Source organism: Trachurus trachurus, assembly GCF_905171665.1.
Source record: "Trachurus trachurus genome assembly, chromosome: 24".
Lineage (NCBI taxonomy): Eukaryota > Metazoa > Chordata > Actinopteri > Carangiformes > Carangidae > Trachurus > Trachurus trachurus.
The window spans coordinates 17433235-17460274 of NC_139910.1; the positions used below are offsets into that span (position 1 = coordinate 17433235).

General features: G+C 42.1%; 1 protein-coding gene across 2 annotated transcripts in view; it reads right to left on the bottom strand.

The window, feature by feature from the left end:
• Window positions 1-27040, bottom strand: part of nbas (NBAS subunit of NRZ tethering complex) — a 149084-nt gene that overhangs the window by 55233 nt on the left and 66811 nt on the right. For both annotated transcript variants that reach the window (XM_084000648.1, XM_084000647.1), the window contains exons 36-43: window positions 25765-25848; window positions 23994-24170; window positions 23168-23281; window positions 21862-21985; window positions 16689-16765; window positions 15404-15541; window positions 6672-6895; window positions 6327-6437 (exon numbers count right to left, since the gene is read on the bottom strand). In XM_084000648.1, the coding sequence (XP_083856774.1) occupies window positions 6327-6437; window positions 6672-6895; window positions 15404-15541; window positions 16689-16765; window positions 21862-21985; window positions 23168-23281; window positions 23994-24170; window positions 25765-25848 (1049 nt within the window). The remainder of the gene's footprint in view (window positions 1-6326; window positions 6438-6671; window positions 6896-15403; window positions 15542-16688; window positions 16766-21861; window positions 21986-23167; window positions 23282-23993; window positions 24171-25764; window positions 25849-27040) is intronic.

A 27040-nucleotide genomic window follows, 5' to 3' on the forward strand; every position in this document is an offset into this window, starting at 1 on the left:
AAGTTTTCATACCATAATAAATACATATCACAATTATCCAGCCTATCCTAAGTTCAAAGCTTTCAAAGTGTTTTTTTTTTTTTTTTTTTTACATTTGCTGTTGTAAACACCTGCTGTCTGAGATATGTCTTCTCCATAGAAAAAACCCATTGGATTACAGGATGTGAAACACTTTTAAGTTTCTGGCATCTGCAACAGCGACTTGTTTGATAAAAACATATGAAGATCTAAGTTGTTCACATGAGCAGCAATAGCCACCATGCCTGAAGAAGATAAGACAAAACAGCAAACACTGACAAAAAAAAAAAAAAAAACAAATTCCATCAACAGAAAAATCAAAGGAAGAAGACAACCAGCGCTGGAGACTGTTTGCTGCATAGCGATATCTGAACAGTGCTGTGGAAAAACAGCCTGGCAATCTGTGGACTTATCACTGAAGTTACACTACTTGGAAAAAAAACAAGGGAGTGTTTCATAGATTACTACTGAGAATACATTGAAGAACTTGGTCAGCTCTGATATAAAAAAAAGGGCCAAAACTGGGACAGAAAAGAGAGGAGAGAGAGAAAATGATAGAGAGGAAAGAAGGCATTGAAGATGAGGGTGAAATGCTGGGTTCCTAGAGTGGGGGGGGCAAAAAGACATGTGGATATCTACTCAGTGATTTGTTCCAAGTTGTGCACAACTAAAGCGCTCCTTTGCTTTCCAGAAAACATGCTTTGCCAGAAGTAGAAGTCAACAGCAGCAGGTGTCCTGGAGAATGAGAGGACGAGTAAAAAAAAAAAAAAGGAACAACCAAAAAAACTGGAGAGAGGGGAAAAAATAAATAAATAAGAAACTCTCAGAGAAGCATGAACAAAAGTTAGACAAGGAGAGATACAAAGAAGGAAAAGGCAAAGGGGAGGTAAAGCTACAGTAGTTGCTGGCAGTCACCGAGGTGCTTTGAGTAATCTGCGGCTCTCTGCAAGTGTGTTAATGTGAGTGCAAGTCTGTTTATCTGTCAGAACGGGACGACATCAAAGAGGACAACGTTTCCTCTGGGCTCTCCATCAGAGCTGCCTGGGAGGCTTTTCACTAATGAAAAAAATATAGCCAGCGACAGCGGCGCAGCAGCTCACAATAAGCTCAATAATGTAAATAACTCTAATCATCCACCCAACGGGGGCTCGAATAAGAGAGGAGTCAACTCCGAGTTAAGATTCTCACCATCACTTTCCCCTCACGTCTTTTTTTCCCAAATGCACAGACAAACAGGGATGCTGATCGATGTTTCTGATGTTTCACTTTTTTCTCACATCAGCTCCACAGTGATTCAAAAAGGCAACAGAACAACGGCGAATGGAAGCAACGGCTCGTCCAACTCGGACTGTTTGAGGGGGGTTATGAGTTTTCCTTGGCAAGTGCAAACAGGCGTGAACACAGACAGCTGTGAGCAGCGGTTTGTGCCCGGTTGTGCTGAGTGTGTCACTGTAGCTCTTCAAAGCCGGGCTGTCATCATCCTCTCAGTGTTTCGTCCCAAACCACTGACAAAAGGTGTTCATTGGCTCTCTTGGCTCAGGTTGTGAGCACCTCCTCTCTTCGTTTTCCACGGCTTTTTGTTCCAGCATCTCTGTCCCTGATAGTTTTATTACTACTCTACTGCACGCCTCTTTGGTTACCGCAGCTCGCCTGGTGGCACTTCCCTCTGTATGCAACACACACTTTGCAAACCCATCTCAGTTGTGTTCATGTGGCTGTAATATCAAGAGCTTCTCATTACAATCTTTTTCTTATTTGTTTCAAAAGCTTGAGCGGGGAAGCGATTTAATCCGGTTGAGTATTCCTCATTCTCCAAGCTGTTCCTCTCCTCTCTCCTTCCCCATCTAACATTACCACATTTTTGTTTGTTGTCTCCTATGCCACGTCTTAACAAAAGTAGGCTCAAAATATTCTTAAATTTGGAGGCATATTTAATTACCATGGTAATCAGACAGCCAGAATTAAACTCTAGGGGAGCTTTGGTGGAGCAGGGATGATTATTCAGCACATCATTGTTGTCTGGATTTATGCAAGCTGTAATTTCTTTTAATGATCTGAGCTGCTAATTTGTTTACAAATTATGGTCCAGCAGGGGGTTTTAAAAGTGCGTTTGTACTGTAGAGTTTAGTACAGGACCACTGCACATGGAAATTTTCTGCACAGCTGACTCACTATTTCACTGTGGAGAAAAACCCACACATTTGTTATTATACAGTCATTAAGGGAATCACATCCATACGCATAAGATAACATAAGATATGCAACTCTAGCCTTTTTTCCCCAATGTACAAAATCAAAACTTAATTTAGCTACAATTTTTAAACATATTTTAAACCTGAAATAACCGAGTTTTGGCCCTTTTGAGAACAAGGAAAGAAGCTGTAGAAATATGTGTGTGATTTTTTTTTATACCAGATACTGAACAACATTAGCATTCATGTCTATTTCACTCTTTTTTAGCTCGGTTTTTGGTCTCCACCACCAAATCCTGAGGAAAATATTTGGGCCATTTTCACTGAGTGTAGAAACAATGTTGTTGGGTAGGATGAACCATATTATTAAAGTAGGGGATAATTCATCCATAACAAGTTGCTACAAAGCTAATGAGTCCATGTTGCCAAAGATCATATCAGGGTTAATACTGAATAAGACGCTCTCTCATCACGTTGTACCATGGTCAGCTAGTGTGCATGTTAATAGGTTCTATTAGCATTTAACAGGAATACAGCTGAGGGTGGTGTGAATATCATTAGTTTTGCAGGTATTTTGACAGCTACTGTACCACACAAATTTACATATTGATGGCCTTTTTCAGCAACATGGTGGACAAACTGACTGCCTGCCTGACACTGCCATACCTAGAGCCCATCTGCTAGCTATATTTACATGTGTTCAATTTCAGACAAGAAATTGATGTTCACACGGAGCATACTAAATGTCACTTCCAAAAATACTGTCATACACAGTCCGGGTAGAAGCCGAGATGGTGAAGGGAGAAAGCAACACAGCCATTTATCACTACTAGTATGAGGAAGTTAGAGTGCACAAGGTAAATAAGGAGCTGATCTCATATAAGGACTGACTGCTCCGTTTGAAGTGACGAACGCCCATGCACCGTACCCGCATGTGACATGTCCTACTTAAAGAAGAATCTGTTTCCATTCAGTCAAAAAATACTGTTTTTATACAACTGAAAGCACCGCTCAGCTAAAGGTTATGTGGTGGTATTTGTCAGTCCGGGAGGTCCCGCTCTCTGTGGTTCTGCCCTATAACGCTAAGAAGCATGCTTACAGCTCTAGGCCATGGTCATGGTCATGCTCTTGCTGAGTTTCTACAGATAGTGTGTAGCACACCAACAATCCCTAAACAGCAGAACCAGCAGCACCAACTGTAGGTAAACACAGAACGCACTGTACCCAACCTTAACAACAGCAAGATACACATTCCCTGAGAGAGCTGCAAATGTGCTTCTTTTTTTTCTTTCTTTTTTTTAATTCCAGCCAGGGAAACTCATCAGCATGCGGAGCACACTCAAATAAACACACAGCACAGCAAGACACAAGGCTGCTGTAATATTTGAGATAATTAAATATTATATGTCTACAACAGTATAATGCAGAAAACAGCATGTGTTTTCACACAGGTGACAAGTAGCATGTCAACAATCTCGTACATGCGCCAAAACAGAGTCTCATTTATAGAAATAAAGGACAGTGAAAATCAACTCGCTAATAATTCATATTTATCTAAATGAAAAATAAAACAGATTACGCAACATGATTTAAATCAGCTGAGGTAAAACTGCAGTGACAGAGTGAGGAGGGGGAGCTTTGCTATGACAGGGATGACTGCAGTAATATTCTTATTTTATTACATATATAGCTCATACATTGCAGGTATTGATATAACTTGCACATTTTACCACAAGGTCCCTGAAAGATTTAAGTGGAAAGTGGAAGTACGATTCAAGTAAAATAGATTTTATAAAAGAAAACGAGAAATCAGTTTATTTGAGGTGCCTTCACAGTCAGTATTTGGATCCTGGCAATGAAAGAATAGTAGACAGAGGTTGTAATTAACTTGCAGTGTTACACATGATACGACCATACCATTTAGGCAGCTTTAAAGCCAAACAATTAGGACTTATATGGTACAAAACACTGCCAATGTTTAATATAATTTATACATAGTACATTGGTGCCAGATGAGGTCATCAAACCAAACTCAAAAGAGATGGCATGAAATTTAAAAGCATCTCCTCTGTCTCTGAGGATTGCTCATTATTATAGAAGCAAAACGCATCCTAAGATGAATCAGAGGGTGAAGGTGCTACATAGAACTGTTTATTTCTCATCATGGGCAAAAAATAATGATTTGTGGAAAACAGCAGTAGGCCTACAAGTGGTCAGCAGCTGCCCCAGGTTGGGACGGAAATGAGCTTGGAGCTGTATTGTTTGAAATGTCAAACCTCATGTTTTTGTGGATTATCTGTCAACTGATGTGGAACACATTATCTGTGTACGCCGCCTGAAGTAATCCAAGGTTTATCCATTCAACCAAAATAAATCAACAACACACGCAGCAAGACGAGTTGGTAACAGTGACGTTAGAAACAAGCTGTGTCAGATGGGGATGTTTTGGTAGACATTTTGCCTGTTTTGTGTCCAGCATATGTTCAGTTAGCAAAGCAAAAATTATTATTTTTGGAGGAGTTTGGAGCTGTTGAAACTGAATATCGATAAAATCGATCTGGACGGTTTGGTTGAGCGACCGGTGCAATATTTAGAAGCTTCGACAAGATGGACACAGGCAACAAGTGAAGTGTCAGGAGACTCCTCTGAGAGCACGTCAGCACCCTTCAGTTTGGGACAGGTCATATAAATGGTTGACTAGCCGTCATTAAACTGTCAATAGAAACTGGCTGAAATTCATGTCCCAGAGGTCTCCAGCGTAAATCTACAAAGACCTACATGCAGGGAGAGAACAGCTGACGACGGCGGTGTTTAGCAGTGCATTGATTCCTCCACAGCGTTTATTCTGTGTTAATAGGACTGTCTCGAGGACACTCTGGTCGTATCATCCATCTCTTCTTCCTCCATCCATCTGCTCCTCCTTCCCTACATACACTGAATCACGCTGAGGGTATTTCTCTACCTAATGACCTTTCTCTCCATCCTGTGTGTTTGTTATACTTAACTGTGGAAGCAAAGTGGCAATTTGTATTCATATGAGCCAGAACACGTTTATGCATTTCACCCTTTGACCATATTATTAGCATACTAACTTTTTTTCAAGAGCTACAGGGCACCAAAACTTAGGTATATATACAAGGCTAAACTTTTCCTGGGGACGAATAAAAGCCTAAATTTCATATAGCACCCATGCTTCTGTCTGTATGCTTTTTTCTTCCTGAGGTCTTCCCCATTTTGCTTTATGTATATCTATTTATAACAGTCCTCGCATGCATCCATGTGTTAAATCAATACGCATACTGCAGCAGCTTCTAGTCAAGATTATAGTATGAATATTCTTCACACATTTGTCATGATCTCGAGATTTTTAGTAGAAACTCTCTCTCTCTCTCTCACACACACACACACACACACACACACACAGACAGTGCGGTAGGGTTTTAAAAGGTATAGGTTGTAATTTATTGTTAAATGGAGTCCATAAACCATTTCCTTATATCAGAATACGACAGGAGGGATATTTATCACAGATCCACATGTGTGCACCAAACACACACACACACGCACGCACGCACGCACGCACGCACGCACACACACACACACCTCGACTCTGCTGAAAAGGCATTCTATTAAAACAAGGAAACGTGCAGAGCTAGTCAGATCCCCAGCTATGAAGTCAGAGAGCAAATAAATTATGGAAATAGACTCTGACACACTCACGTCCTCCCTCTCTCTCTAAAACAGAAACACACACTTATAGACACATGTACTCACAACATTAAAGTATATTTTTTCATATAGGTGAGGTTTTTTGTAACTCTTGTAACGCCACTTAAATCAACTTTTTTCTCTTTTTTTCCCAAAACAAGGGTCAAACTCTGGGGTACAAACAAAACAACAAACATGCCATATGTGTTTTATCACGTTTATCAAAACACAAAAAAATGTGGGATTTCAAATGCACATCCACAGCCTAAATGTTTCAAAAAGTGATGTGAACTGACAAACACAGATGAGTGAAATGAGATTTAAACAGCTGAGGAAGAGCTTGTGTAGTGGTGTTTGTGTTTGTGTATTTGGCTGTTTGTGGTTGTGTGTGTGTGTGTGTGTAGGTACCCGCTATCCGTGAAGAGGAACTCCAGGTGAGTCATGTAGACCTCCCACAGAGGAACACTGTAACGCTTAGCCAGAGACAGAGCGATTTTGTACACACTGTCATCCAGTGTCCTGAACACATACACACAAGCAGAGAGGAGGAAAATAATGATGAGATTTCACAGCACTGAAGTATAGAGGACACTCACTCCCACTCATATATAATGGTAACGATGCAAATAAAGCACACCCTACTAACTAGAGAACAAAATGTAGGAATTATAATATTCAACTGCAGAGTTGACTGATTCAGTTGAGGAAACATAGTATTGGCAGGATATTCCTCTAAATCCCTCCCCTGCTTACTCTGTCAGTCCGAGGATGGTCTCCTTCTTGTAGTCGGAGTCGGAGCTGAAGCGCTGGACATCCACACCGCGGCCCAGCCCCTGTAAGACCTGGGCCTGGGTGAAGTCTGTGAGGCGTTCGTTGTAAACATGCAGCTGGTTGATCAATTTCTGCAGCTCCTCTGGCCAGCCCGAGTACGCAGACACATGCTGCGTGACCAATCGAATCAACTCCTTCGGGTCGGCCTGTGAAGAAGAGAATAATTCTCACATTTCCACACAAACAGCTGCTGAATGTGTTATTTCATGCTGGTGGCTTTGCAGAGTAAAAGGATATTGGATGGATATTGTGCTAAAAGCAAAAATTTGGTAATCCTGAGAATTATTATCATGGCCACTCGTCTGAATAAAAGCAAATACAAAACTGGACAGGCAGATCCCAGCCCCTTCGCTGTAAGGAAATAAATACGTTGGCTACATAAAGGACCGGTGTGTGATCAGTGTGTAGGATTTAGTAAATATCCCTTTCCTCATCCTTAGTTTTCCGAAGATCAATGCGAATCTATAAGCCAATAATATGAAGCCGGTGTGTGAAGCCAGTGTTTCATTTGTCCAGTCTGGGCTACTGTAGGAACATACTGGTACAACAAGGTGGACTGTTGGGAAGATGCTCTGCTGCTTGTTGAGATATAATTCATTCTAAACAAGCTGATTTGATGAAAAATGAAACCCTTCCTCCTTATAATAACAATCACCAAATCTCTTTGGTGCTTTGAAAAGTGTTCAAATTAGATTTACATACTGTGTTTTTACTAAAGTAAAAATAAAAAGATAATTTTTTCCTTCAGGAATCTACACTCAATACTCTATAATGGCAAAATGAAAATAGAAGGTTATGCTACAACTGCCAACACCCTCTTTATATACAGTAATATACATGAAATCCAACCTTGAAAAAAAAAGGTCTCTTTACTGATTCACTCTTCTTTTCTTATCTTTTCACCACTAATTTGCTTTCAAACGCTGCCCTTACACATAGAGCAACCCTGGATACACCGCTAAGCCAGGTTTGACCAGAAGCAAACTGCCCTTAAGGCTTATCACTTAACTATGTCACACACAGAGCTTCAAACACCCTGCACTGCGTGGTATATAAAACTTCACAGGCCCTCCGCCGCTTCGCCGTGACAAACTAATGAGGCAATTTTCAAAAATGGCTGTAATTTTCAAAAAATCTGTGGAAAAAGGCAGGGGCGCACCAACTAGCCTGGCTTTCCTTCCATCAAAGTTTGCTTCCAGGAAGACACTGACAACTGCACCTGAGTTAAATCTAGGCTATTCAATATGCGCCCTTTTTTCCTACACGCTGAGAAAATATGGGTAATTGTACCTGGAACCATAATTGCTTCTTTGATTCAGGCCTATGGGGAATAAGACAGTGGATACGCATTTGTGAGAGTGTCACGCGCAGGGAACGGTAGGTAAATGTTGTATCTCTCTCATCACCTCTGTTCTAATTAAATGAGCTCCTGAATTTGGTTTTTGGCATCTTATATGCTGTCGCCCAGCAGAATGAGATGGTTTATTTGTTGATCTTATTTGCATAAGGTAATTATGGCTGCTGGAAATGTGTGAGCTCGAAAACAGAGGTGTGTGCGTCTGTCTCTTCCCGGTCTCAGCCTGGATGTGTGTGTGTGTGCATGTGTGCGTCGTTAGATGTGACCACAGCGGCAGTCACGGTGGCAGATTCATAGTTCAAAAAGCGGGGACGGAAAAGGAGAAGAAGTAGAGAGGAGAGAGTAATAAAAGTGTGGAAAGTATAGAAGTTGGGAGGAAGAAAGTGATGGAGAGGAGAGAAGGGGAAAAAAGGAGGATTGTATTTGATAATGCTGGCACCATTTTGGATGAGGAAGAATGGCACAAAAGGGAGAACACTGAGAGAGAGAGAAGAAAGTCTGTGTGAAGTGTGATGGACAGGCCCATGTTTGAAGAACTTTATTGAAATAAAGCTTTCATGATGAAATGCTGTTTGCGTTTTCTGTCTCACTCACTCTGTCATTCATCTGCAGTACTTTGTCCTTCTGGCTATCTGGATTATATCCTTCCTTAACGCTACTTACGCTGGTTTTTTCTTGCATCTTTCAAAAATAATTTAACCCCTTCCTCCATTACTCAGGGATCTCTTTTCTTTCCAATAAGTATTCATTGAAATCCCAGTTGTCAGCAAATGAAGCACAGACAACACGCATCCCTCTTTTTTTCTCTTCATCTTATCTAATTACTTGCTTATTTAAATTCAAGGCATCTGAAAAGACACTTCTAGTCTTTCTTCAAAAAGAGAATGCATAAACTGTATGTAAAGTATAATTGCATAAGGGAGTGTGTGATGTTATGCAGCTGGGAGGAAGCCAACTCTCTCAAACTCCCCCTTCAGCTATTCCACTGCTGCCACAGGCTCTTTTCTCCTTGCTCTCCTCCTTCCTGTGATGTCTCTTAAGAGGGAGCAGTGTAAAAATAAAAAAGGCAGCGTCTTGGTCTCAAATCAGTTCAGCCACACTTGTTCTCTCATTTTCGATCCTAATTTCCCATGTTATTATTATTCCAGTATCTGCGCCCATCAAAAATCGTTCTGCCTCTTTCCAAAGATGGCTGGTTAAACACGTGAAATAAATATTGTCATAGTAAGTCTCTGAGCCACTCAGTTTTATTGTTGTGATTAGCTAAATATCACACAGTGGTATTTTCCCTTCTGCCATCCATGGTGCCACCTGCAGAGGTGGCCGCTGTGTAAACCTCTCTTTGACTGCTAGTACCATGAAATTTAATATGTTGTATTAACATGTTATATACAATTTGTATCGGCAGATTTATTTTCTATCCAGTAATTGCCGTTATCGTCATAAAAACCTTTTTAAAATCCCCTGGGAACCGCGAGTGACTGTACAAAATTTAAAGGCAACACATGTGCAATAACTGCAAAGATAATTCAGTCTGAACCAAAGTGGACCAAAAGAGAGGCAACAAGCCAAACCTACTGTATGAGCCCTGATCTAATTCAAGGGCTGTATGATTGGTGTAATAAATTGTTTTAATTTATAAGAACTACTTCCAGTAATGGCTGAAGATGTTGTGTGATATCATTGCCTGCAAGTTATTAGATCATCAGTGCCACACACACATGCACAGTCCTGTTAAACCTCACCTGGTTTCTTGACAACATCCTCTGTGTTTGTGTGTTAAATGTCATATTGATGTTATGAAGAAACAGTCATGCCTTCGTTCTCTACAGACGGAAGATTGTAATGATCTTAATGAGCTGTGTTTATGTCCTGCATAACACTTAGTTATACAGTCAGTGGCCTCATTAGCACTAATTCAGCAAATGGTGTATACAGTATGTGCACATAATTAGAAAGAATGCACAGGGGAGAGGAACCGGGCACCATTTTTAAAGGAATAATCACCACCATAAACAGGCTCGGCTGCACTGTGGGTCATAACACACCATGAAGGGGACTGATCACAGGCGAGATACAAGCCTGCCAAGAAGACTGCAAAGCAACAAACAAGAGGAGCCGGGGCAGATTAGCACGTCAAACCAGTGCATCTAATCAAAGGCTCAGAGAGACTACTTGGTCTCAAACATTCCCAGTCTACTGCAACAGTGCATTTAGAGTGCATATTTGTCTAATAGGGGCCTTTCTGCTTCTGCTCGGCTCTGCAGGACTCCCATGGGTAAAATATAGACTGCTAATGATTGTGGTACGAGGGTGCAATTTGTACAAGTGTACAATTTGTACAAAAAAAAAGAGGAAAGAGAAGTCGTTGGACGTGTGGTGCTTTTTTTTTTTTCGATGATGGGAAAGTCATTCAGTCAGTCTGCCTCATTATTCCAGTCAATTCAACAACAGGGAGCTGGCTCATTGGTCCGGCGCTTTCAAGGTCAGCTCCTGCACACGGCAGCTTGAATCCTGTTGTGGCCATGAATTGAAAAGCATCTGTCGAAGATCGCAGGCAATGCAGAATGTCACTACTGTATCTGTAAGCAAAATGCTGTTTTATCAAGTCATCTTGTTGCTATTAGGAAAACTTTCTGTTAATAAAACTTCTATCTACTGAGCGATTTGGTAAACCTGAGTGATTTATGTTCCCAGTCTAGAAAACTAAAAGCTGCACCCACACTGTCAGAGGTAGAATAAAAAACGAAGATACATTATTAATAACAGTGGAAATATTTTTTTCCTATTCACTGACTCCATCTCAATGTATAAATTGCAGGTAAAGCACCTAAACAGTGATTTGTGATGCTTACTGTAATTATAAAGCTAAATGTTGTAATGAGATAATCAGAGAGCTAAGCAGTTTTCTGCATGATAAACTCTAAAGTCATGCTCTGTGTGTCCACACTACAATTGTGTATTCTATAAATATGTGTTTGTGCGTGTGTGTAGCAGAGATGTGAGTGATCAATACTCCACTGCAGGCAAAGATGAATGGTCGAGTGAAAAACCTCAATTTCTTTACTCAGCACATTGCAGCACAGTGGCTGCACATTCACAGCTACAATTATGCTAAGCACAAGCAATTTCACTCACTTGCACACATACACACACACAAACACACACACACACACACACACACACACGACCACAGGAAATACTCACACATTGACAAGAACAGGTAAACAGACCTCAACACTTACATAAACACGGGCTATTGTGCAATCTCGTGTAAACAGCACCAGTAAGAACAATTACGGTAAAGAGTGCTTCTATTTTGCAAACAAGCACTTTGGCTGCTATAATGAAAACTTCCAGTGCGCGAAAGTGGAAAGCCGCTCATTTTGCCTTGGGGAATAATGGAAACCCATCCTCCACGTCACCAAGCCCGATGCTGCTCCAACATGGCTCGGAGGTGTAATCGGATGGGGAAGCAGCATTAAAGATCTTGAGAGTCAATAGCGGGCGACAGAATCTTCAAGAGACGCACACGGAGCGGACACCGAGTTACTAGAGTTGAAAAAACTGTATTTTAACACTGGAACAGAAACAGCTTTATTGTTTCGTTGATATAAAGCCGCAGCTTAACACAGAGTGGTGACACCTTCAGACCGGCGAATATTATTACAATGTAATAATCTGGAAAACTGGAAATATTAGAGTGACTCTGGAACCACTAGTGTATTTGCCAACAGCCAGAGCAAACATACTTAAGGTGTCTTTAACAGTATTCAAGGGTATTAAGGGTAGGATAAAGCATATTTCCACTAGGCATTATGGGATATTATTATAATACTGTTCTCACAAAGGTAAACACTGGGATCTAGGGATCATCTTCTGTTGGCACAGTCTTTAAGGGGAATTATCCCTTTACAGTTCTTGTCAGGTGACATATGGCGGCTGTAAAATGACAGACATCATATCTTAAGGAATTAAAAGAAACTCAATCTGCAACAACAATACAGTATGTTGTGTGAAAAATGTTCAGGGTTCTCTCGTAATTGCCCGTTCACATTTAAACATTCACATTTATAGTGGAACTATGATAAATGTTAATGCATATGATAAGGTTTTGAAGTTAGCAGAACTGTCAAAAAGTGACAAGAAATCCTATGTGTAAGTGTATGAACTGTTGCGATAATTAACAGTATAACTGATGCAGTGTTAAATCCTACAAAATGTCAAAGGCTTAACTTCAGAAGTATGAGATGTGATGTCTCTGCGGGAGACATGTATGAATATGTATGTACAGTATGGTATGTGTGTTTCCAGTGACTCTTATTAAATGTATGTGATAGGTGTTTTACTTCTATACAACACGGTGTGAAAATGAAGATAATTTAATTAATTGTTTCCTTCATCACAAGTTTCAAAGTTTCTTCACTTCCAAAACTGCGACATGCTCGGTACAGCGAGGAAACCGTCTGATGACTGAGGCCTTAAAAACACATCAAACACCTCATGTAAACCCTCAGAGACGTCTCTTCCTATTTAGTACAACTGAATGACTTCAGTCGCTGAGTGTTTGGTGTCTTACTGCTTGGGTATGAAATTATGTGATAGTGACGAGAGAATTGAAGGAGCACGAGAGTTATTGAGACGCAGCGTTACTGGGAAACACTCGGAGACAGCTTGACACACAAACACACACACACACACACACACACACACACACACACACACACACACACACCACCCGCTGTCACATGAAAACCGATCTAACACTCTGTGCACATGAACATGTTACCCTGCAGCTACACTTTAAACAAAAACAAACAAAAGCACCCTCACAGACGAGGCAACGCATACATTTATAGAAAAAAAAACAATAAAAACACATGTTTAGGTGTATGACATGTTTTTTTTCTCCTGTCGGACTCATCTGCAATGCAAAGCGAGCGCACGCACAAAATTCAGATATCCTGTCATACGTATCTGAAATTAAATATCGCACGCTGTACAATGTGTGCCCTTAAAAGATAAGGGAACGCGAGGGAGCTAAAGAAAGCACAAGAGAAATGTATAAAGCATGCACAGTCAAGATAGTATTGTGGATGGAGAGAGGCCCCGAGATTCGACGAGAGGGAGACAGGCCTACGTGGGGGGAGGAAGACTAAACAGAGTGTAGAAGGAGGGGGAACGGTGCGCACAACGAGCAACAGAATGTGGACAGAAAGAGGTAAGACGGAGACACTTGAAAACACAACTGTCACGCCGACAAAGCAATTCTTTAAACTTAACTGACAGAAAAAAAACAAGGAAAAGAGGGCGGGCGGGGGGGGACAAAGTGGAGGAGAGGAGGAAAATCCAGGTTTGAAAGGTTTTCTTCCCCCCCTGCTTCCATCAGTGTTCGAGTTAAAGTTGCCACTAACTCATCATTAAGAGCTGAGTGAAGGCAAGACCTGGAACACAACGATAACAAGCACTCTCTCTGGTAGAACACGGCAAAAAGGAGAAGAACTCAAAGGAAATGACAGATAAAAAAAAGAAGAAATGAGCTAAAAATTACAGTACAACTACCAAAGAGTAGAGCGGAAGAGAGAGCTGTATATATTTTAAGTTAATGGACTTGGGCACTGATTACTGCCATTACGATGCAGTGTGTCAGCGTGTGGAGGACAAATGTGCGTGCGTGTGTGTGTAGTATATCTCCAGTGTGTGTTTTTGTGGACAGTCTTGACCTTGAATGTCAACTGGGACACACTTATCCACTTCCTCTGCTGACCTCTCTCCTGCTTCCGTTCTTTTATTTCAACAATTTACCTCCCCCTCCTTCCACCTGGACTAAAACCTGTGAGAGCCACAGTCCACTCAAGGAAAAGGTCAGAACCATTTCTTCTCTTTATTCTCCACCAATCACCCTCAGACACCCCTGTCGCTTCTCCTCTGCCGCCGCTGTTTTCCTCCTCTCACTTTTATATTCTCATCACTTGTTCTTCTCGGCCTATGTGTTGGCTTTTTTTTTTTCTAACTTCAACGTGCAAAAAAATCCCATCTTACATTAGCCGGGCATCGTTTCCAACAGATACATTTCATTTGCAACTGACACAGTCAAAACTTCATAATCCAAAGAGTCCAACAGCGTTTCCATTATGCAAAAATGTCTGCTTTAGTTGCTGCTATGATTAAGACATTGTTTAAACCTTAACACTAAAAGGATGAACATTCAGCGCACTGTGATCTTGTCAAAACATATGCACCCACCCTCCCATTTTCACTTCAACGCCATCCTTCAACCCCGTGACACACATTAACCAGGAGCAACACAGTATTTTGCTGTAGTGCTGATAGTCCCCCGCTGAAAAAAATCCTTTGCCTAAAGAGCTAAAACCTGAACCAAGCCTCTTAGGTTTCAAGAAACTTCTTCAAAAACCAATCTGCTCAAAACAGCTCAATGTTTTGGGTTGAAGCCACAGCTTTAAACTTTTGATTTTTTTTTTCCTATCTGTACGCCAAATGCCTGCTGTTTTCAGATATTGCTTGTTACTTTTAAGTCTTGTTTTTTTTGGGCATTTTGGGTCATCTATATGGATTTCTAGCTTTTAGACAATTTAAGATTTTTATCAACTGCCATTAATTTCAACTACTTCAGGTCAAAAACCAAGTTTATGACTGGGCCATCTATGGTGAATGTGCAACACTGAGGACAGAGGTGAAAACACTCTTTACCTTGCTTTGAATGAAAAGTAGCTAAAAGCCTGCTGGAAAACTCGCTAAATTGTTGTTAGATTATGTAACATGATAATCAGCATACTCCTGACCGCACTGTGTTGTATTTGCATTCAGACTAGTATCAGCCAGTTTTCAGCCCTTTTTTTTTTACTTCATTTTTATTTTTTGTCAGACAGAGCAGACTCTGCATGACTAAGAAACGGCTGTTTCACCTCTTTCCTCACTGAACACAGAGATGTGCAGCCTCTTGCTCACAACATAGTTTTTTTAAAATAGAAAGCAGCTAAAGTTTTTCTAAAAAAGTCGCTGGATTTTCCATCAGTTGCTTTTTTGAAACACTGAAAAGTCTGTAAATTTAGCAACAAAGGCATGAGCTGGCAACACTGACTTTAAACACCCCCAGCTTATTTAAACTTCCAACACTTAGCCATGCAGCATCTGGCTGACCAATGGTGTAACCTGATCAGTCAGCAACATTCAGGCTCATAAGCCGAGACCTGCTGCTGCTGCTGTAGTTCAGCCAAAATGGGTCAGCACAGTACCCAATGCCTTGATTCACACAAAGCTGCTATAGAGCGCTGACCTGGTACAGAGTGTGGTTCTTGTCCTTGAAGCAGGGTTTGAGATGGGAGTAGAGCTGGAGAGAATAGTAGTAGGCCGCCAGCTGGAGCGACAAGGCAGAGTGACACTGTTTCTCAAAGCATCTGTTGGCGTCCAACACCTGCATGTATGAATGGACAAACATGAGAAGAAAGTATAAGAGATGCATTTTAAATATTCATTTAAATATTGGCTGTAAGAGAAGGGGGGAAAAACATGACAAATGCATTGAATGGAAATGTTCTAGATTGCCACAAGTTTTTTATTGTGGTCTTGAATATACTGCTGTTGGATCAATATTCTAAGTGTTGAGTATCTAGTTCTTTTCTCTGCTTTCTAGTGTTATGATGATGCTACTTCCTCTAATTACTGTAAACACCTGTGATCAACTGTGGTGTACTGAAGTAATAAAAAGGAAGCCACAACAATTGAAAAATGTCGGTCCTGATGAAGGTCGATCCGACCGATCCGTTGACCCAATAAACAGAGCTTTGATGTGAGTGCGGGAGTAAGGCTTGGTTTTGCAGCAAATGCATTGAATGAACCTGTTTTCCTGCAACTCTAAACAGGCCACACATGAACCGACACTGAAGAATCTCGATTTTGGTGTTTAAGAAATCTGATTTAAGAAGAAGGTCGGTTCTCATGGTGCCGTGTCAACCCATGCAGTTCCCACGCAGTCAGTCAGTTTGTCAGTAACATCACTTTAATCCGATTGGAGCTAACAAGCTCTCCAGGAAATATCTCTGTAATATCCACTCCAGCAGTTTAGTGTTTTCGCCGGCGATGCGGCAAGTGTTAAGACTCATGAGGGATTTCACAACCTCCACTTGAACACAATCTATTGCAGTTCGCAATAGGGTTTCTGTCTGTCTTGTGTTTTCATTTTCCTCACTATTGGAGCATCAGACTCTTATTCTGACAGCTGGCACGGGAGACGCAACGTGACATGGCCCTGTTCGTGGAACGTGTGAATGTTGACTAAGGACTAAGGGGAAACATGTGGCTACTTGGAATATGACGTGTACCGTATGACGAGGAACATCCTTTTGGTGACCCTTCAGTCTGAAGTTGACTCTGACACATTGATGATAAACTGTCAACCACAATAGCTCATCTAGACGTGTCAGAAATCAATAGAGGATATGAAATCACTCAACCATTTGTCAGAATCTCAGATATATTGTTACTGAAATCAGAGTATGTGTCTAAAATAAAGCTCTCTTTGTGTGTTTGTGTCTGTGTGTTGTATGACTGTGTCCACCTACCTGAGGCAGGGCCAGTAAGTAGGACAGAGCCAGCATCATGTCCCTAGGAAATGCATCGTTGGCCAGCTGTAGCAAAACTGGAAAGGATGGAGACAGAGAGAGAAGAGGAAGAAAAGACTTAGACTACCTAAAGAACTGAGGATTAACAACCAACCCTCCCCCCTCGGACAAGTCTCATCCCACATTTGTTGAATACAGACGACAGCAGCTGTCAGAATACACCTCTCTGCGGACCATGCAAAAGAGAGGGAAGGTAAAAATAGAGAGAGGTGAGAAGAAAAGGGGTGGAAGACAAAGTCAAGAGGCATCATTAAAACCCCCCCTGAGTTCTGGGTTTCTGTCCATCCTCTCTCTGGGCTATTGTGTGCATGTCTGTGTGTGCGTGCGTTTGCATATGTTGTGTACAAAAGTGGGGTGGTTGTGCACAGGTGTGTGTGTCTTTGTGTGCGCATGTATACGTGTACCTGCAGGGGGTTTTTTGCACAGAGACCATTTATTATTCACAGAGTAAGTACATACCCACTTCTAATAAGTGCTCTCTAGATGAGTCCAAACTTCATTTAAGTGCACTTTAAAGTTGAATTTTCCGAATGCCAAATCAGCCTATGCATATGTATCAACAGCAGAAACAGGAAGAGGAGTTTGACTATAGAAATCAAGTGATCTGTGTTTCATTGGTAATGACTTGTCTGTTTGAACCAGTGATCTGAAAGAGCACATATTGCAGACTAAATATATATAAGTTTCTCACTAAAAAACATGGCTGTACCCCAAAACCATTATACATACTATCTGTATAGACTATATGTTACTTACACATCACAGATCATTTTTTCATTGGAAATAATGATTTAACATTGACTCAACTTAACTTACTTTTAACTTACTAGATCTTTGAAAAAGCCTATAATATTAAATAAATGACAAATAAATGACCTGGGAAATAAACTTTTTTCTATGTCTTCTACGACACTAATACTGTAAACTGTATCTGTTTTGGTTTAGAATCACTATGTGAACAAACCGTGATGCATGAAAACATCACATTGGGCTCTGGGAACTCTTCGTGAACATTTTTCCCTATTTGCTGACTTTTACGTGCCAAACAATCAACTGATTAATCACGAAAATAACTAGGAGGATTATTCATTAATGAGAAATAGTCATTACTCGCAGTACAGTTGCATCCCCATGACAAATGAAAACTGTGTAATATGGTGGAAAGCGCCAAAAAAAAAAGCTGTTTTTGCAGAATTGTGCAATTAATGAACTTAATCATCTTGTGCAAACGGGAAATTATGCAAAAAATGCGAAAACGTACATGAATCAAACTGCAACTTCGAAATGCGACTGCCAATTAAACCTCATAGAGAGACAGAACATGTTTTTTTTCCAAAAATGTTCTCATCACCACCGTCTACAATTACTTGTAATGTTCTACAGCTGTGAGAATCTCCGCTCTTCATAATTTGCATTGTGGGAAGATATTTATATTTTAAAATCAAGAATTGTCGAATACGCACACAAGCTGGTCTGATTTTGTCACTTTTCAAATGTGAACAAAATATTCTCAAATCCTGTTTAGAATTAGTGTGTCTTATGGAACTGGGACACAGTCCACGTTTTCTCAGTGCCTCTAAGGCTGATGGGATTTGGAGGCTGGAAAGAACTTTGGGCAAAAGAATGCAATTTTATCACAAACTGTGGGGCCTCAGGGGCACGACATTAAAACACAAGTGCACGTGGACACACAGACACACACACCATATGAAAATATATGAAACATAGATGGATGAAAACTATAAACACACACGCAGCCTTTGTTAATCACTCACTAACTCACTCAGTGTCTCTGAGAAAGCGGGAGGGAAAGAGCAGAGAGAAGCAGAGAGCAGACAGAATCACTTTGTAGTCTCAGACCCAAGGAGAACAAAAGCCTGTGCTGGTGATAAGAGCCTGAGACAAAATGGAACAGACAGAGAAAAGTAGAGCATGGACATCGGGAGAGAGACGGAGGCGTGGGGGAGGGAGGGAGGGAGGGGGGCAAAGGAAGAGACGTACAGTACAGTACAGTATATACACTGTAGAACAAAATGCACACTAATATGCATACAGTATGTGCACACAATGGGCCAGTATACCTGCCACGTACTTTTTGGACGTTCAGTGTGTGCGTGTGTTAACAGAGGTGGAGTGATGCACCACTTTAAAGAGCCATAACAGCTCTCTTAAACTGAGTGCCCACCCTCCTCCCTTTCTCATTTTTCCCTCCCCTCCTCTCTTACCTCCCGGGTTTCAATGAGCTACACCTCAGAATGAGCTGATTACACGCCTCTCTTAAGCTACTGATACCATCGGGACAGGAATTACCAGAGGGGTAAACACACACACACACACACACACAGAGAAGATAACCCTGACTTAAAAGCATACAATATTTCTACTTGTGTGTGTGTGTGTAAGAGAGAAAAACAGAGAGAGTGATAAAGAGACATCACGTGTCTACATACAAACATACATACACACTCACACTCCTGGTCCTGTGTCAGCTAAATCGGGCACATTGTTAGCGGGACGGTGAGACAGTGACTTATTACCATTTCAACTGTGCAAGCAGCGTGAAAAACAACTGATTATGGTCTGGTCAACGTGTGGCCAATGGCAGCACTGCGTACTGTGTGTGTAAATAGGTGTGTATGTGTTTCCTCACACCAAGTGCTCATGTCTGCACCTTACTCAGCTCAATCCCATTGAGTTACTTTCCCCCTGTGTCATCATTAATTACCTCCACCTTATCTGGGGCAGGTGGAAAATCAATGTATTTATTTTCTTAAAGGCCACCTCCTAGTCTGTTTTTGAGGACAGGCGGCGTGGCGGGCCGATACGGGGCTCATTAATCGAAGGTTGTTATCGGACGCGATGCCGTCCAGACAGGCTTTTCTCTTTCTTGACACGTCGCACTCCGCAGCAGCTCCGAAGGGAAGGTGACTTTTAAGAAGAGAGATGTTCAACTGAATGACAGTGGTGCGGAGGAAGACGGAGCGTGGGTTTGGTGGAACACATGGGTGCGTGAACGTATGTGTGAATGTATATCAACACATTAGCACTTCATGGGTAAAGTGTGTGCCTTGCATCCTTGAGTGTCCATGAATTAGTATTCGAACACACACACACACACACACACACATCTGTTTGCTCTGTATTTTTTGTAGTTGCATCGATCCTGGTGAAGCTGCTGTGATCCATCACGCAGCGTGGCCTTGATGTTTTGACTTGATGCTATCTCTCTGGTATGGCAGTGGTGACACATCATTATTTACTGTTGCTGTGGGATACGTGGAGATGCATTAATTAATCAGTATGAGGCTATTCTTCCCCCCCCGTGTTGTCCCCTAGTCCAGTACACGGGGTCTCCGTGGCTAGACGGATGAGGGGAGGAGAGGAGAGGGGTGAGGTGGGGGACACCGCAACTACAAGAAGATGAAGCACTGAGAAACAGCTCAGGTTGAATCATTCTCACTCACTGTCTCAAACACTCAACTTCACAGTTTGGACACCAAAGCAAAAGAAAAAAAACATGTTGGCAAATAACACAAAGGTTCAAATAAGCAAAAATCAGGAATGAAACTCAATGAGCTTCATTAGGAACAGCATACTAGTAATGGATAGGGCTTCCCAACTGCTCTCAAAACAGCCTCAGTTCTTTGTAGCATTGATGAAACACTGAGATCTGCTTCATGATGACATGATTACATCACATCATACAGGCCGGTGCATATTCTCATTTGTCCAGGTCATAGTATTTCAAAGGAGGTTAAATCGAAAGCAACTGGACTTAGTTGTTTGTCTAGGAAGACGTTTCACCTCTCATCCAAGAGGCTTCATCAGTTCATGTACGCAGCTGACCAGGCTGGGACTGGTCCAACTATCTGGTGTGGAGACTCACTATTTAACCTCTTGTGTGGGCGTTTCACAAGGGTGATGATGTCACTGGTTCCCTTTTTTGTGCTCCAAGTGCCAACGACAGTCGTTGGAGTGACAGTCGTTGGTGGGAAGTTGGTTTCGACTTCGTTAGTGCCCTATTGTGTTCTAACGACAGTCATTGGAGTCATCATACACAACCTTTCTGTGACCTTGTAGCTTCTGTGTCTGCAAAGCTCACTGGATGCTTTTTGCACCACAAAAGTAAAAACTCAATGCGTGAAAATCCCTGGAGAATACTCAAAGCAGCCGATCATGTGATGGTCAAAGTCACTGAGATTGTAATTTCTACCTTATTCTGATGTTCGATGTGAAAATTGTAATTTGTTCTGCTTACTATTGTGATTTATGTTATTGTGCACTCGGCCCCATTGAAAATGAGGGTCTCCCTCAATGGGTCCCACTCCCGAGTTATAAAGAATTTGAATTTGAATGTTATTTGAAGCTCCTGACTTATATCTGCATGATTTCTACATCAAACACCGACGGTACCTAATGATTGGTTGAGGTGTTCCTAACAAAGTGCTCAGTGAGTGTAGATTACAACAGCCTGGGGAATTATAGATTATGGATATTGAGGAGTTTATTTCCTCACATGATGAATATGGTTTTGTCCACTGACGATTCCTAAGGAGTTCATTTTAACAACATGATTAATCCACAGAAATATTCACAACAATGGGAAAGGCACTGTTGCTTTATGCAACTGTGATGTGAATGGAAATCAAGGAGAGAAAAAAAAAGAAAAAATGCGGAGCTGCAGATGGTGAACAATATGGTCTGTCTGTCGTGCAGGAGAAGTTCAGTTTTATTTCCATCACACCCCAGTCTCAGTCAAGACGGCTTCAGCAGCAACACGTAACACGCAGCTCAAATAGTTTTGAAAACAAGCTCGCTACAGTTTATAAGTGATTTTTTGACACGAGCCATGTGGGAAAAACGGCTCAAAGTGTGAGACAGCGACTCAAACTGAATATCAAGTAACCTGGCAGAAACTCTGCCCCATTCCTACATTTAGTGTTGTTAGAATAATGTGAGGTTTGAGTTGGGATTAGTCTGTCTGGAAATTGGGTTGTTTTAATGGAGAGGCTGCAGCATTTCAAACTACTTTCTTAATTTGTATAAGAATCCGTGTGTGTGTGTGTGTGTTTTTGTGTAAAACTGTGTCACACTGTAGGCTTGTTCTGCTTACCCTCTGTAGCAGGAAACAGGGTTTTTCCTTCAGTTTTGGCCTCAGCAAGTTTGCCCGTTCTCAGCAAAACCTCGGCAAAGTTTTCCTGCGGCACGTCTTTGTAGGCTAAATACACGTCTTGATTCTACAGGAACAAACGGAGAACAGAAAAGATGCATAAAACATAAAACATACACAGGAGGAATCTCCCACTCACCCCCACCCCACCGGCAGCAGGGAGAACAGATCAGAAATTGTGCAGGGAGATGTGATTAAGGTGAGCGAGGGTCTTAATTCCCGGGAAGTCGGACAGATGACAGATTGAGCAAACAAATGAACTGCTTAAAAAAAAAGCTTTTCAACACCAGGCCTTTTTATAATTCATTTATAGAGTTCCTGCACGCTGTGCGATTTCTCAAATGTCTGAGAGGTGAACAATGAAGTTGGTGCTTTTTCAGGCCTCGGAGCTACCGCCTGAACACCGGATGTCTCCTGTCTGTCTTCGCCGCTCTCGCTCCGTCTTGTTGCATTTGTCTCTCTTTCTCTCTCAATCAGCCTCTCCTCCCACCCGACTCCCTTCATCGAAACTGTTAAGGTAAAAACCAATCCCATTGATCAGCCGGCTCATAGACAGACGGACGTGGGGAGCCATTATTGGTGGATGGATGATGGAAGATGGATGAAGGCTGGAGATGGAGCAGAGGAAAGGATTTGGAGAGGCCTATTAAAATGTCATGAGAAGAGATGTATCGTCCTTCTCTGTTTCCCCTCGCGTCCACTCTTTTAGCTATCCACATGATTTGTGTCTCTGAGTAAAAAGCCCAGTCATAGCCCGGGGCGACCATTTTCTAGGCATAAAGGTCAAACTACTCCTTTTCTTACTTTTGTTCTTTTCTACCTCCATAACTCCTTCTGTCAACATTCTTTCTTTTAGTTTTTTTTTTATGGTCTCCCCCTTCATCGAATACATCCCGAACCTCCACTCTTGGTGGTTTATATCTTTCACCGTGTTCGCTATCATACTATCAGTCTTAAGTGAATCCTTCTTTTCCTGGAAAGCAAAGTTCCAAATTGCTTCTGGCATTAAAATCGCATGCTGAGATCAATATTCATTTGGTCTCTGCACTGTTTTTGGAGGAATTTATAAGTCATAGGAGAAGAAGAAAAAAAAATCGAATTAAATGCCTTAAGTCATAAAGCTACTCAGGCATTTTTGCAATAATTTAGGAAGGTGGCCTGAGGTAAAAAGGAGAATTAAGAACAACAGAAATGGAAGGAGGAAGGGAAAATAATGAGTCCTGAGCCACACTGGTCCTAAGCCACTCACCGGGTCCATGTAGGGATCCTCAATGAGTTCCCGATAAAAGGGGCTGCAGCCTTGACGCTCCAGGTTGGAGTTCTCACACGCCCCATCCTGACTGGTGGCTCCTGCTCCCTGACCCTGAGGAGCCATCAAAACATCATTAAATTTTCACAACATGCCCACAGCACTGTCATCTCTGTGTGTCCCACACCTCACATCCTCTGCGCTTTTTTCACTTTCCTTAGGAGCCCGTGACCACGAGTCTCGCCTCCCCCCTTTCCTCCCGCCGTCACCATCGCACACGGCTGCCAAGACCAGAGACGCCATCAATCTCCAGCCCGGCGACCGCTGAGCCAGTTCAGCCGCCAGCAACAGCCAGATATTGCAATATTCAATAGGCGGGCCAATTAATTATGCAAGAGATGAGCTCTTGATTGGTTGTTTTTGGATGAAGACTATGAAGTCTGTGAGCAACAGTGTGTGAGAAATTGAGGGGGGGGGGGCACGGGTCGGGCAGACATAGTGCTTCGGCATCTCTCACGCACACATAAGACTGTGCAGCCCATAGGCTACAGAGGGTAAAAACAGACATTAAAAAAATACATCAAAAGAAACTGCACTCTTATTGTCGGCTTCTTCATTGTGCCTTTTACAGTACACTACTGATTATGCATTCATAAGCACACATACAAGCACCACACCACACCACACACAAACCACACACATTTAAACCCACAAGCTCATTAGTTAGTTCACTCGTTAGTTACTTTATTGTCCCTGGTGTGGTAAATTGTCCTCAGCTTCACCGCCGATCACATAAATTAAAAACAAGACAAAAAAGTGTTCTTACATGCAGCGGCCGGAGGTAGTTGAGCGACTCTTTCCACCAGCGGTGGTCGCTAACCGCGCTCAGAACAGCCTTGGTGGTCAGTCCTGTGGTGGTCAGCACTTCCATGGTCTTAGCTGTAGTCCTGTGCAGCAGGTCCCCCGCTGTCCCCACAGGGGAGCCCACAGTGGGTGCACAGGCCTAGGGCCAAGCAGGTGGCGGCGATGACAGGATGGACAAAAATAGGACAGCCATGTTATTCTAATTTATCAGCCTGATGTCTCTGCAGTGGTACAGTAGCTGTTACAGAAGCCTTTATAACTGGAATTCATCATACAAATACTAAAGCAGCCTCTTAACACCTTCACTCTGCACATGGAAAAACATCATCAGAGGAGTTCTGAGCTGAGGACTCTCCAGGATGAGTGTGATAGATATGATGGTATGATGGTAAGTGTTTTTTTTTTTGCTTTTTTCTGTTTAGGTATAGAAATACTCCAATTAGTGCAGGGCTCTGTGCGTTGGTCATTTTGTGTATCATGCAGGTTAATTACAACATGCACCTTTGAAGCAGCACAATGCTCCCCCTGCCCTGCATTGAAGAGTAGAGTATTATGCAGGTAAAGCACTAATATTATGACAAGAAAAGTACACGCACCAATAATTTAACTGGTCAATGTCACATCTAGCGTTCATTTGGCTGGGGAATTTATCTCATCTTCTTCTTCTGTACTGATTATCCTCACTAGGGTCACACTGGAGCTGGAGCCTATATCTCAGCTGACTTAGAGCGAGAGGCGGGGTACGCCCTGGACAGGTCGCCGGTCAATCATAAGGCTAACATAAACACACAGACAACCCAGGGGTCCTCCTCCTGCTGAGAACCACTGCACCTCCGTGCCGCCCCGCTGGGGGATTTTAGACAAGGTTCATTCCCAAAAATCCAAGAGCGGGAGCAGAAATCTGAGACCAGAAGTGCTGTGAGCGCACAGGAGCAGACAGGGTGTGAGGAGAAAGTCTCGAACCAAAGCTCAGGACATTTCTGCGGCACCAGCGTATATCTGAATGCAGACAAACAGCTGTGACCAGGAGCAGAGATCGGGATGGGAATATTTTGAGAGAAAGGGCGAGGCTTTGAGAGGCATTACAGAATCTGAACATGAAATGAAAAAATAATGCCCTGAAAATGAAGGACAATGCTCTTGAATAAAGATAGGAAAGAAACTCCTTAGTCAGTGGGCTTGAGCCTTGAGCATCGTTTAGTGCCTTTCATCAATACTTTATCCGGCAGGGGATTGAGGGTCAGAGAATGAAAGGAACCCAAACACGCATGGACTCAAGATGTTTGTTAAAAACACACACACACACACATCTAGAGGGCTTAAATATACGGGTGAGGAGTAGGAACATCAATACAACAATAAAATGACAACAGACAGCTTCAAATGAGCACCCATCCGCACACAAAGGGGATGCAATGCAAGTCATGAAACATTAACACCCACTCAAGGCATCATAAAGCTGGCGGTGCTGAAGGGGAGGAGAAGGGGAGGCATAAATAAACCAAGGGAGCTGAGCAACCTTAACACTAGATTTACACCTCATCAAATATGGAGCAAAAGGAAAACACACGAACGCAACGAAAAAAGGACAGAGACACACCCACGCAGGGACAGAGGAGCAGACAGCTCAAACAAAAAGGGCAGGTGAACAGCATGCATATCAATATACAGATTTTTTTTTTTTTAAACGCACACATTTCCATGTTGAGATGTAACACAACACACTCACAAACCTTCACAGAGTCTGTCTCATCAGCCTCTCGTCCACTGTTTGTAATAACAGGCTCCATTTGATAGTTAACTGCCTGGTACAGCACCTGCAGGACAGACGGAGGGAGGGAGGAGGGAAACAAGAGATGAGATTTGTTATTTTCTTATACAACCTGTTGCTCCAGCCAAACAATCTGACTGCTTCGGGTGAAAGGAGGAAGTTTTCACCATGGTGTGTTTTGTTGTTTATTTATTTTTTGTCAGTATTGACTTCACTTGAGAATCTATACAGGTTAAAGCAGAAGTAAGCGATCCGGTCGTTTTGGCTAATGCTGCGTTCCAGGCAGGCTTTTGAAACCGTAAATTACAGCTTCAAGTCACGACTTACGACTTTGTAGCGTTCCAGGCAACCCACTCGTGTTTTTCCGACCTGTTTTACCTGTGAAAGTCACTATAACAGCCACTCGTAACTTCCGACCCGTGAACTCGTACCAGATCGAACTGGTACCACTTCACAGGTCGGAAAAACACGAGTTACGAGTTTCCTTGAACGCACCATAACAGTCCTCGTCCCTACGTCACCACATTCACGGCGTCCCTTGGCTGCACACACAGCCCTGCATGCCGTTCTCTCTCCTCATTGGATAAAAACTGTAGGATACGATAAAAGTTTTCTCCTCGACTCAGAGCAGAGCAGAGTGACTAAGAGACCCGTGTTTCGGTCCAAACACTCTATGTAAGTGATTGCTGTCGGAAGATATAACTATTTAAGACTTATATTAACACAAATATATCACTTACTTCTGCTTTAATTATGAGGTGTTAAGGATGGGCTTATATTTTATGTTGTTTGTTGTGTGTATTGCATTTGTGTTATGTTCTTTGGTATGACACCACCATGTTCATGTTTTTGTACATCTTAATAAAAGCAAAAGAAATACTCAGGATTTCTTCCCAAAGGCTGCACATGACTACTGCATGAGCAGCGAGTGGAGTTGCGTTACCTTGCCTGAATACTTTTTTTTTTTCTCTTTAGAAATCTGACAAAGTGGAACTCAACAGTTTCAATTTGGTGAAAAGGTTCACATTTTTCAAAGTTTTGTGGCACAATGTATTTTTCCTTCCTAAGTCCCATCATGTGAAACTTCATGTGACCCCTTGATACTCTGGTTAACAGTACTGTATGAGAAACAGTTGGTCTTTGTCAAGGATCCACTTTTACTGTAAGATAAAATACCTGATATCAGCCTCCCAGCGGAAAGTCAGGTTGATGTGATGTGTTTTCTCACCAGTATGAAA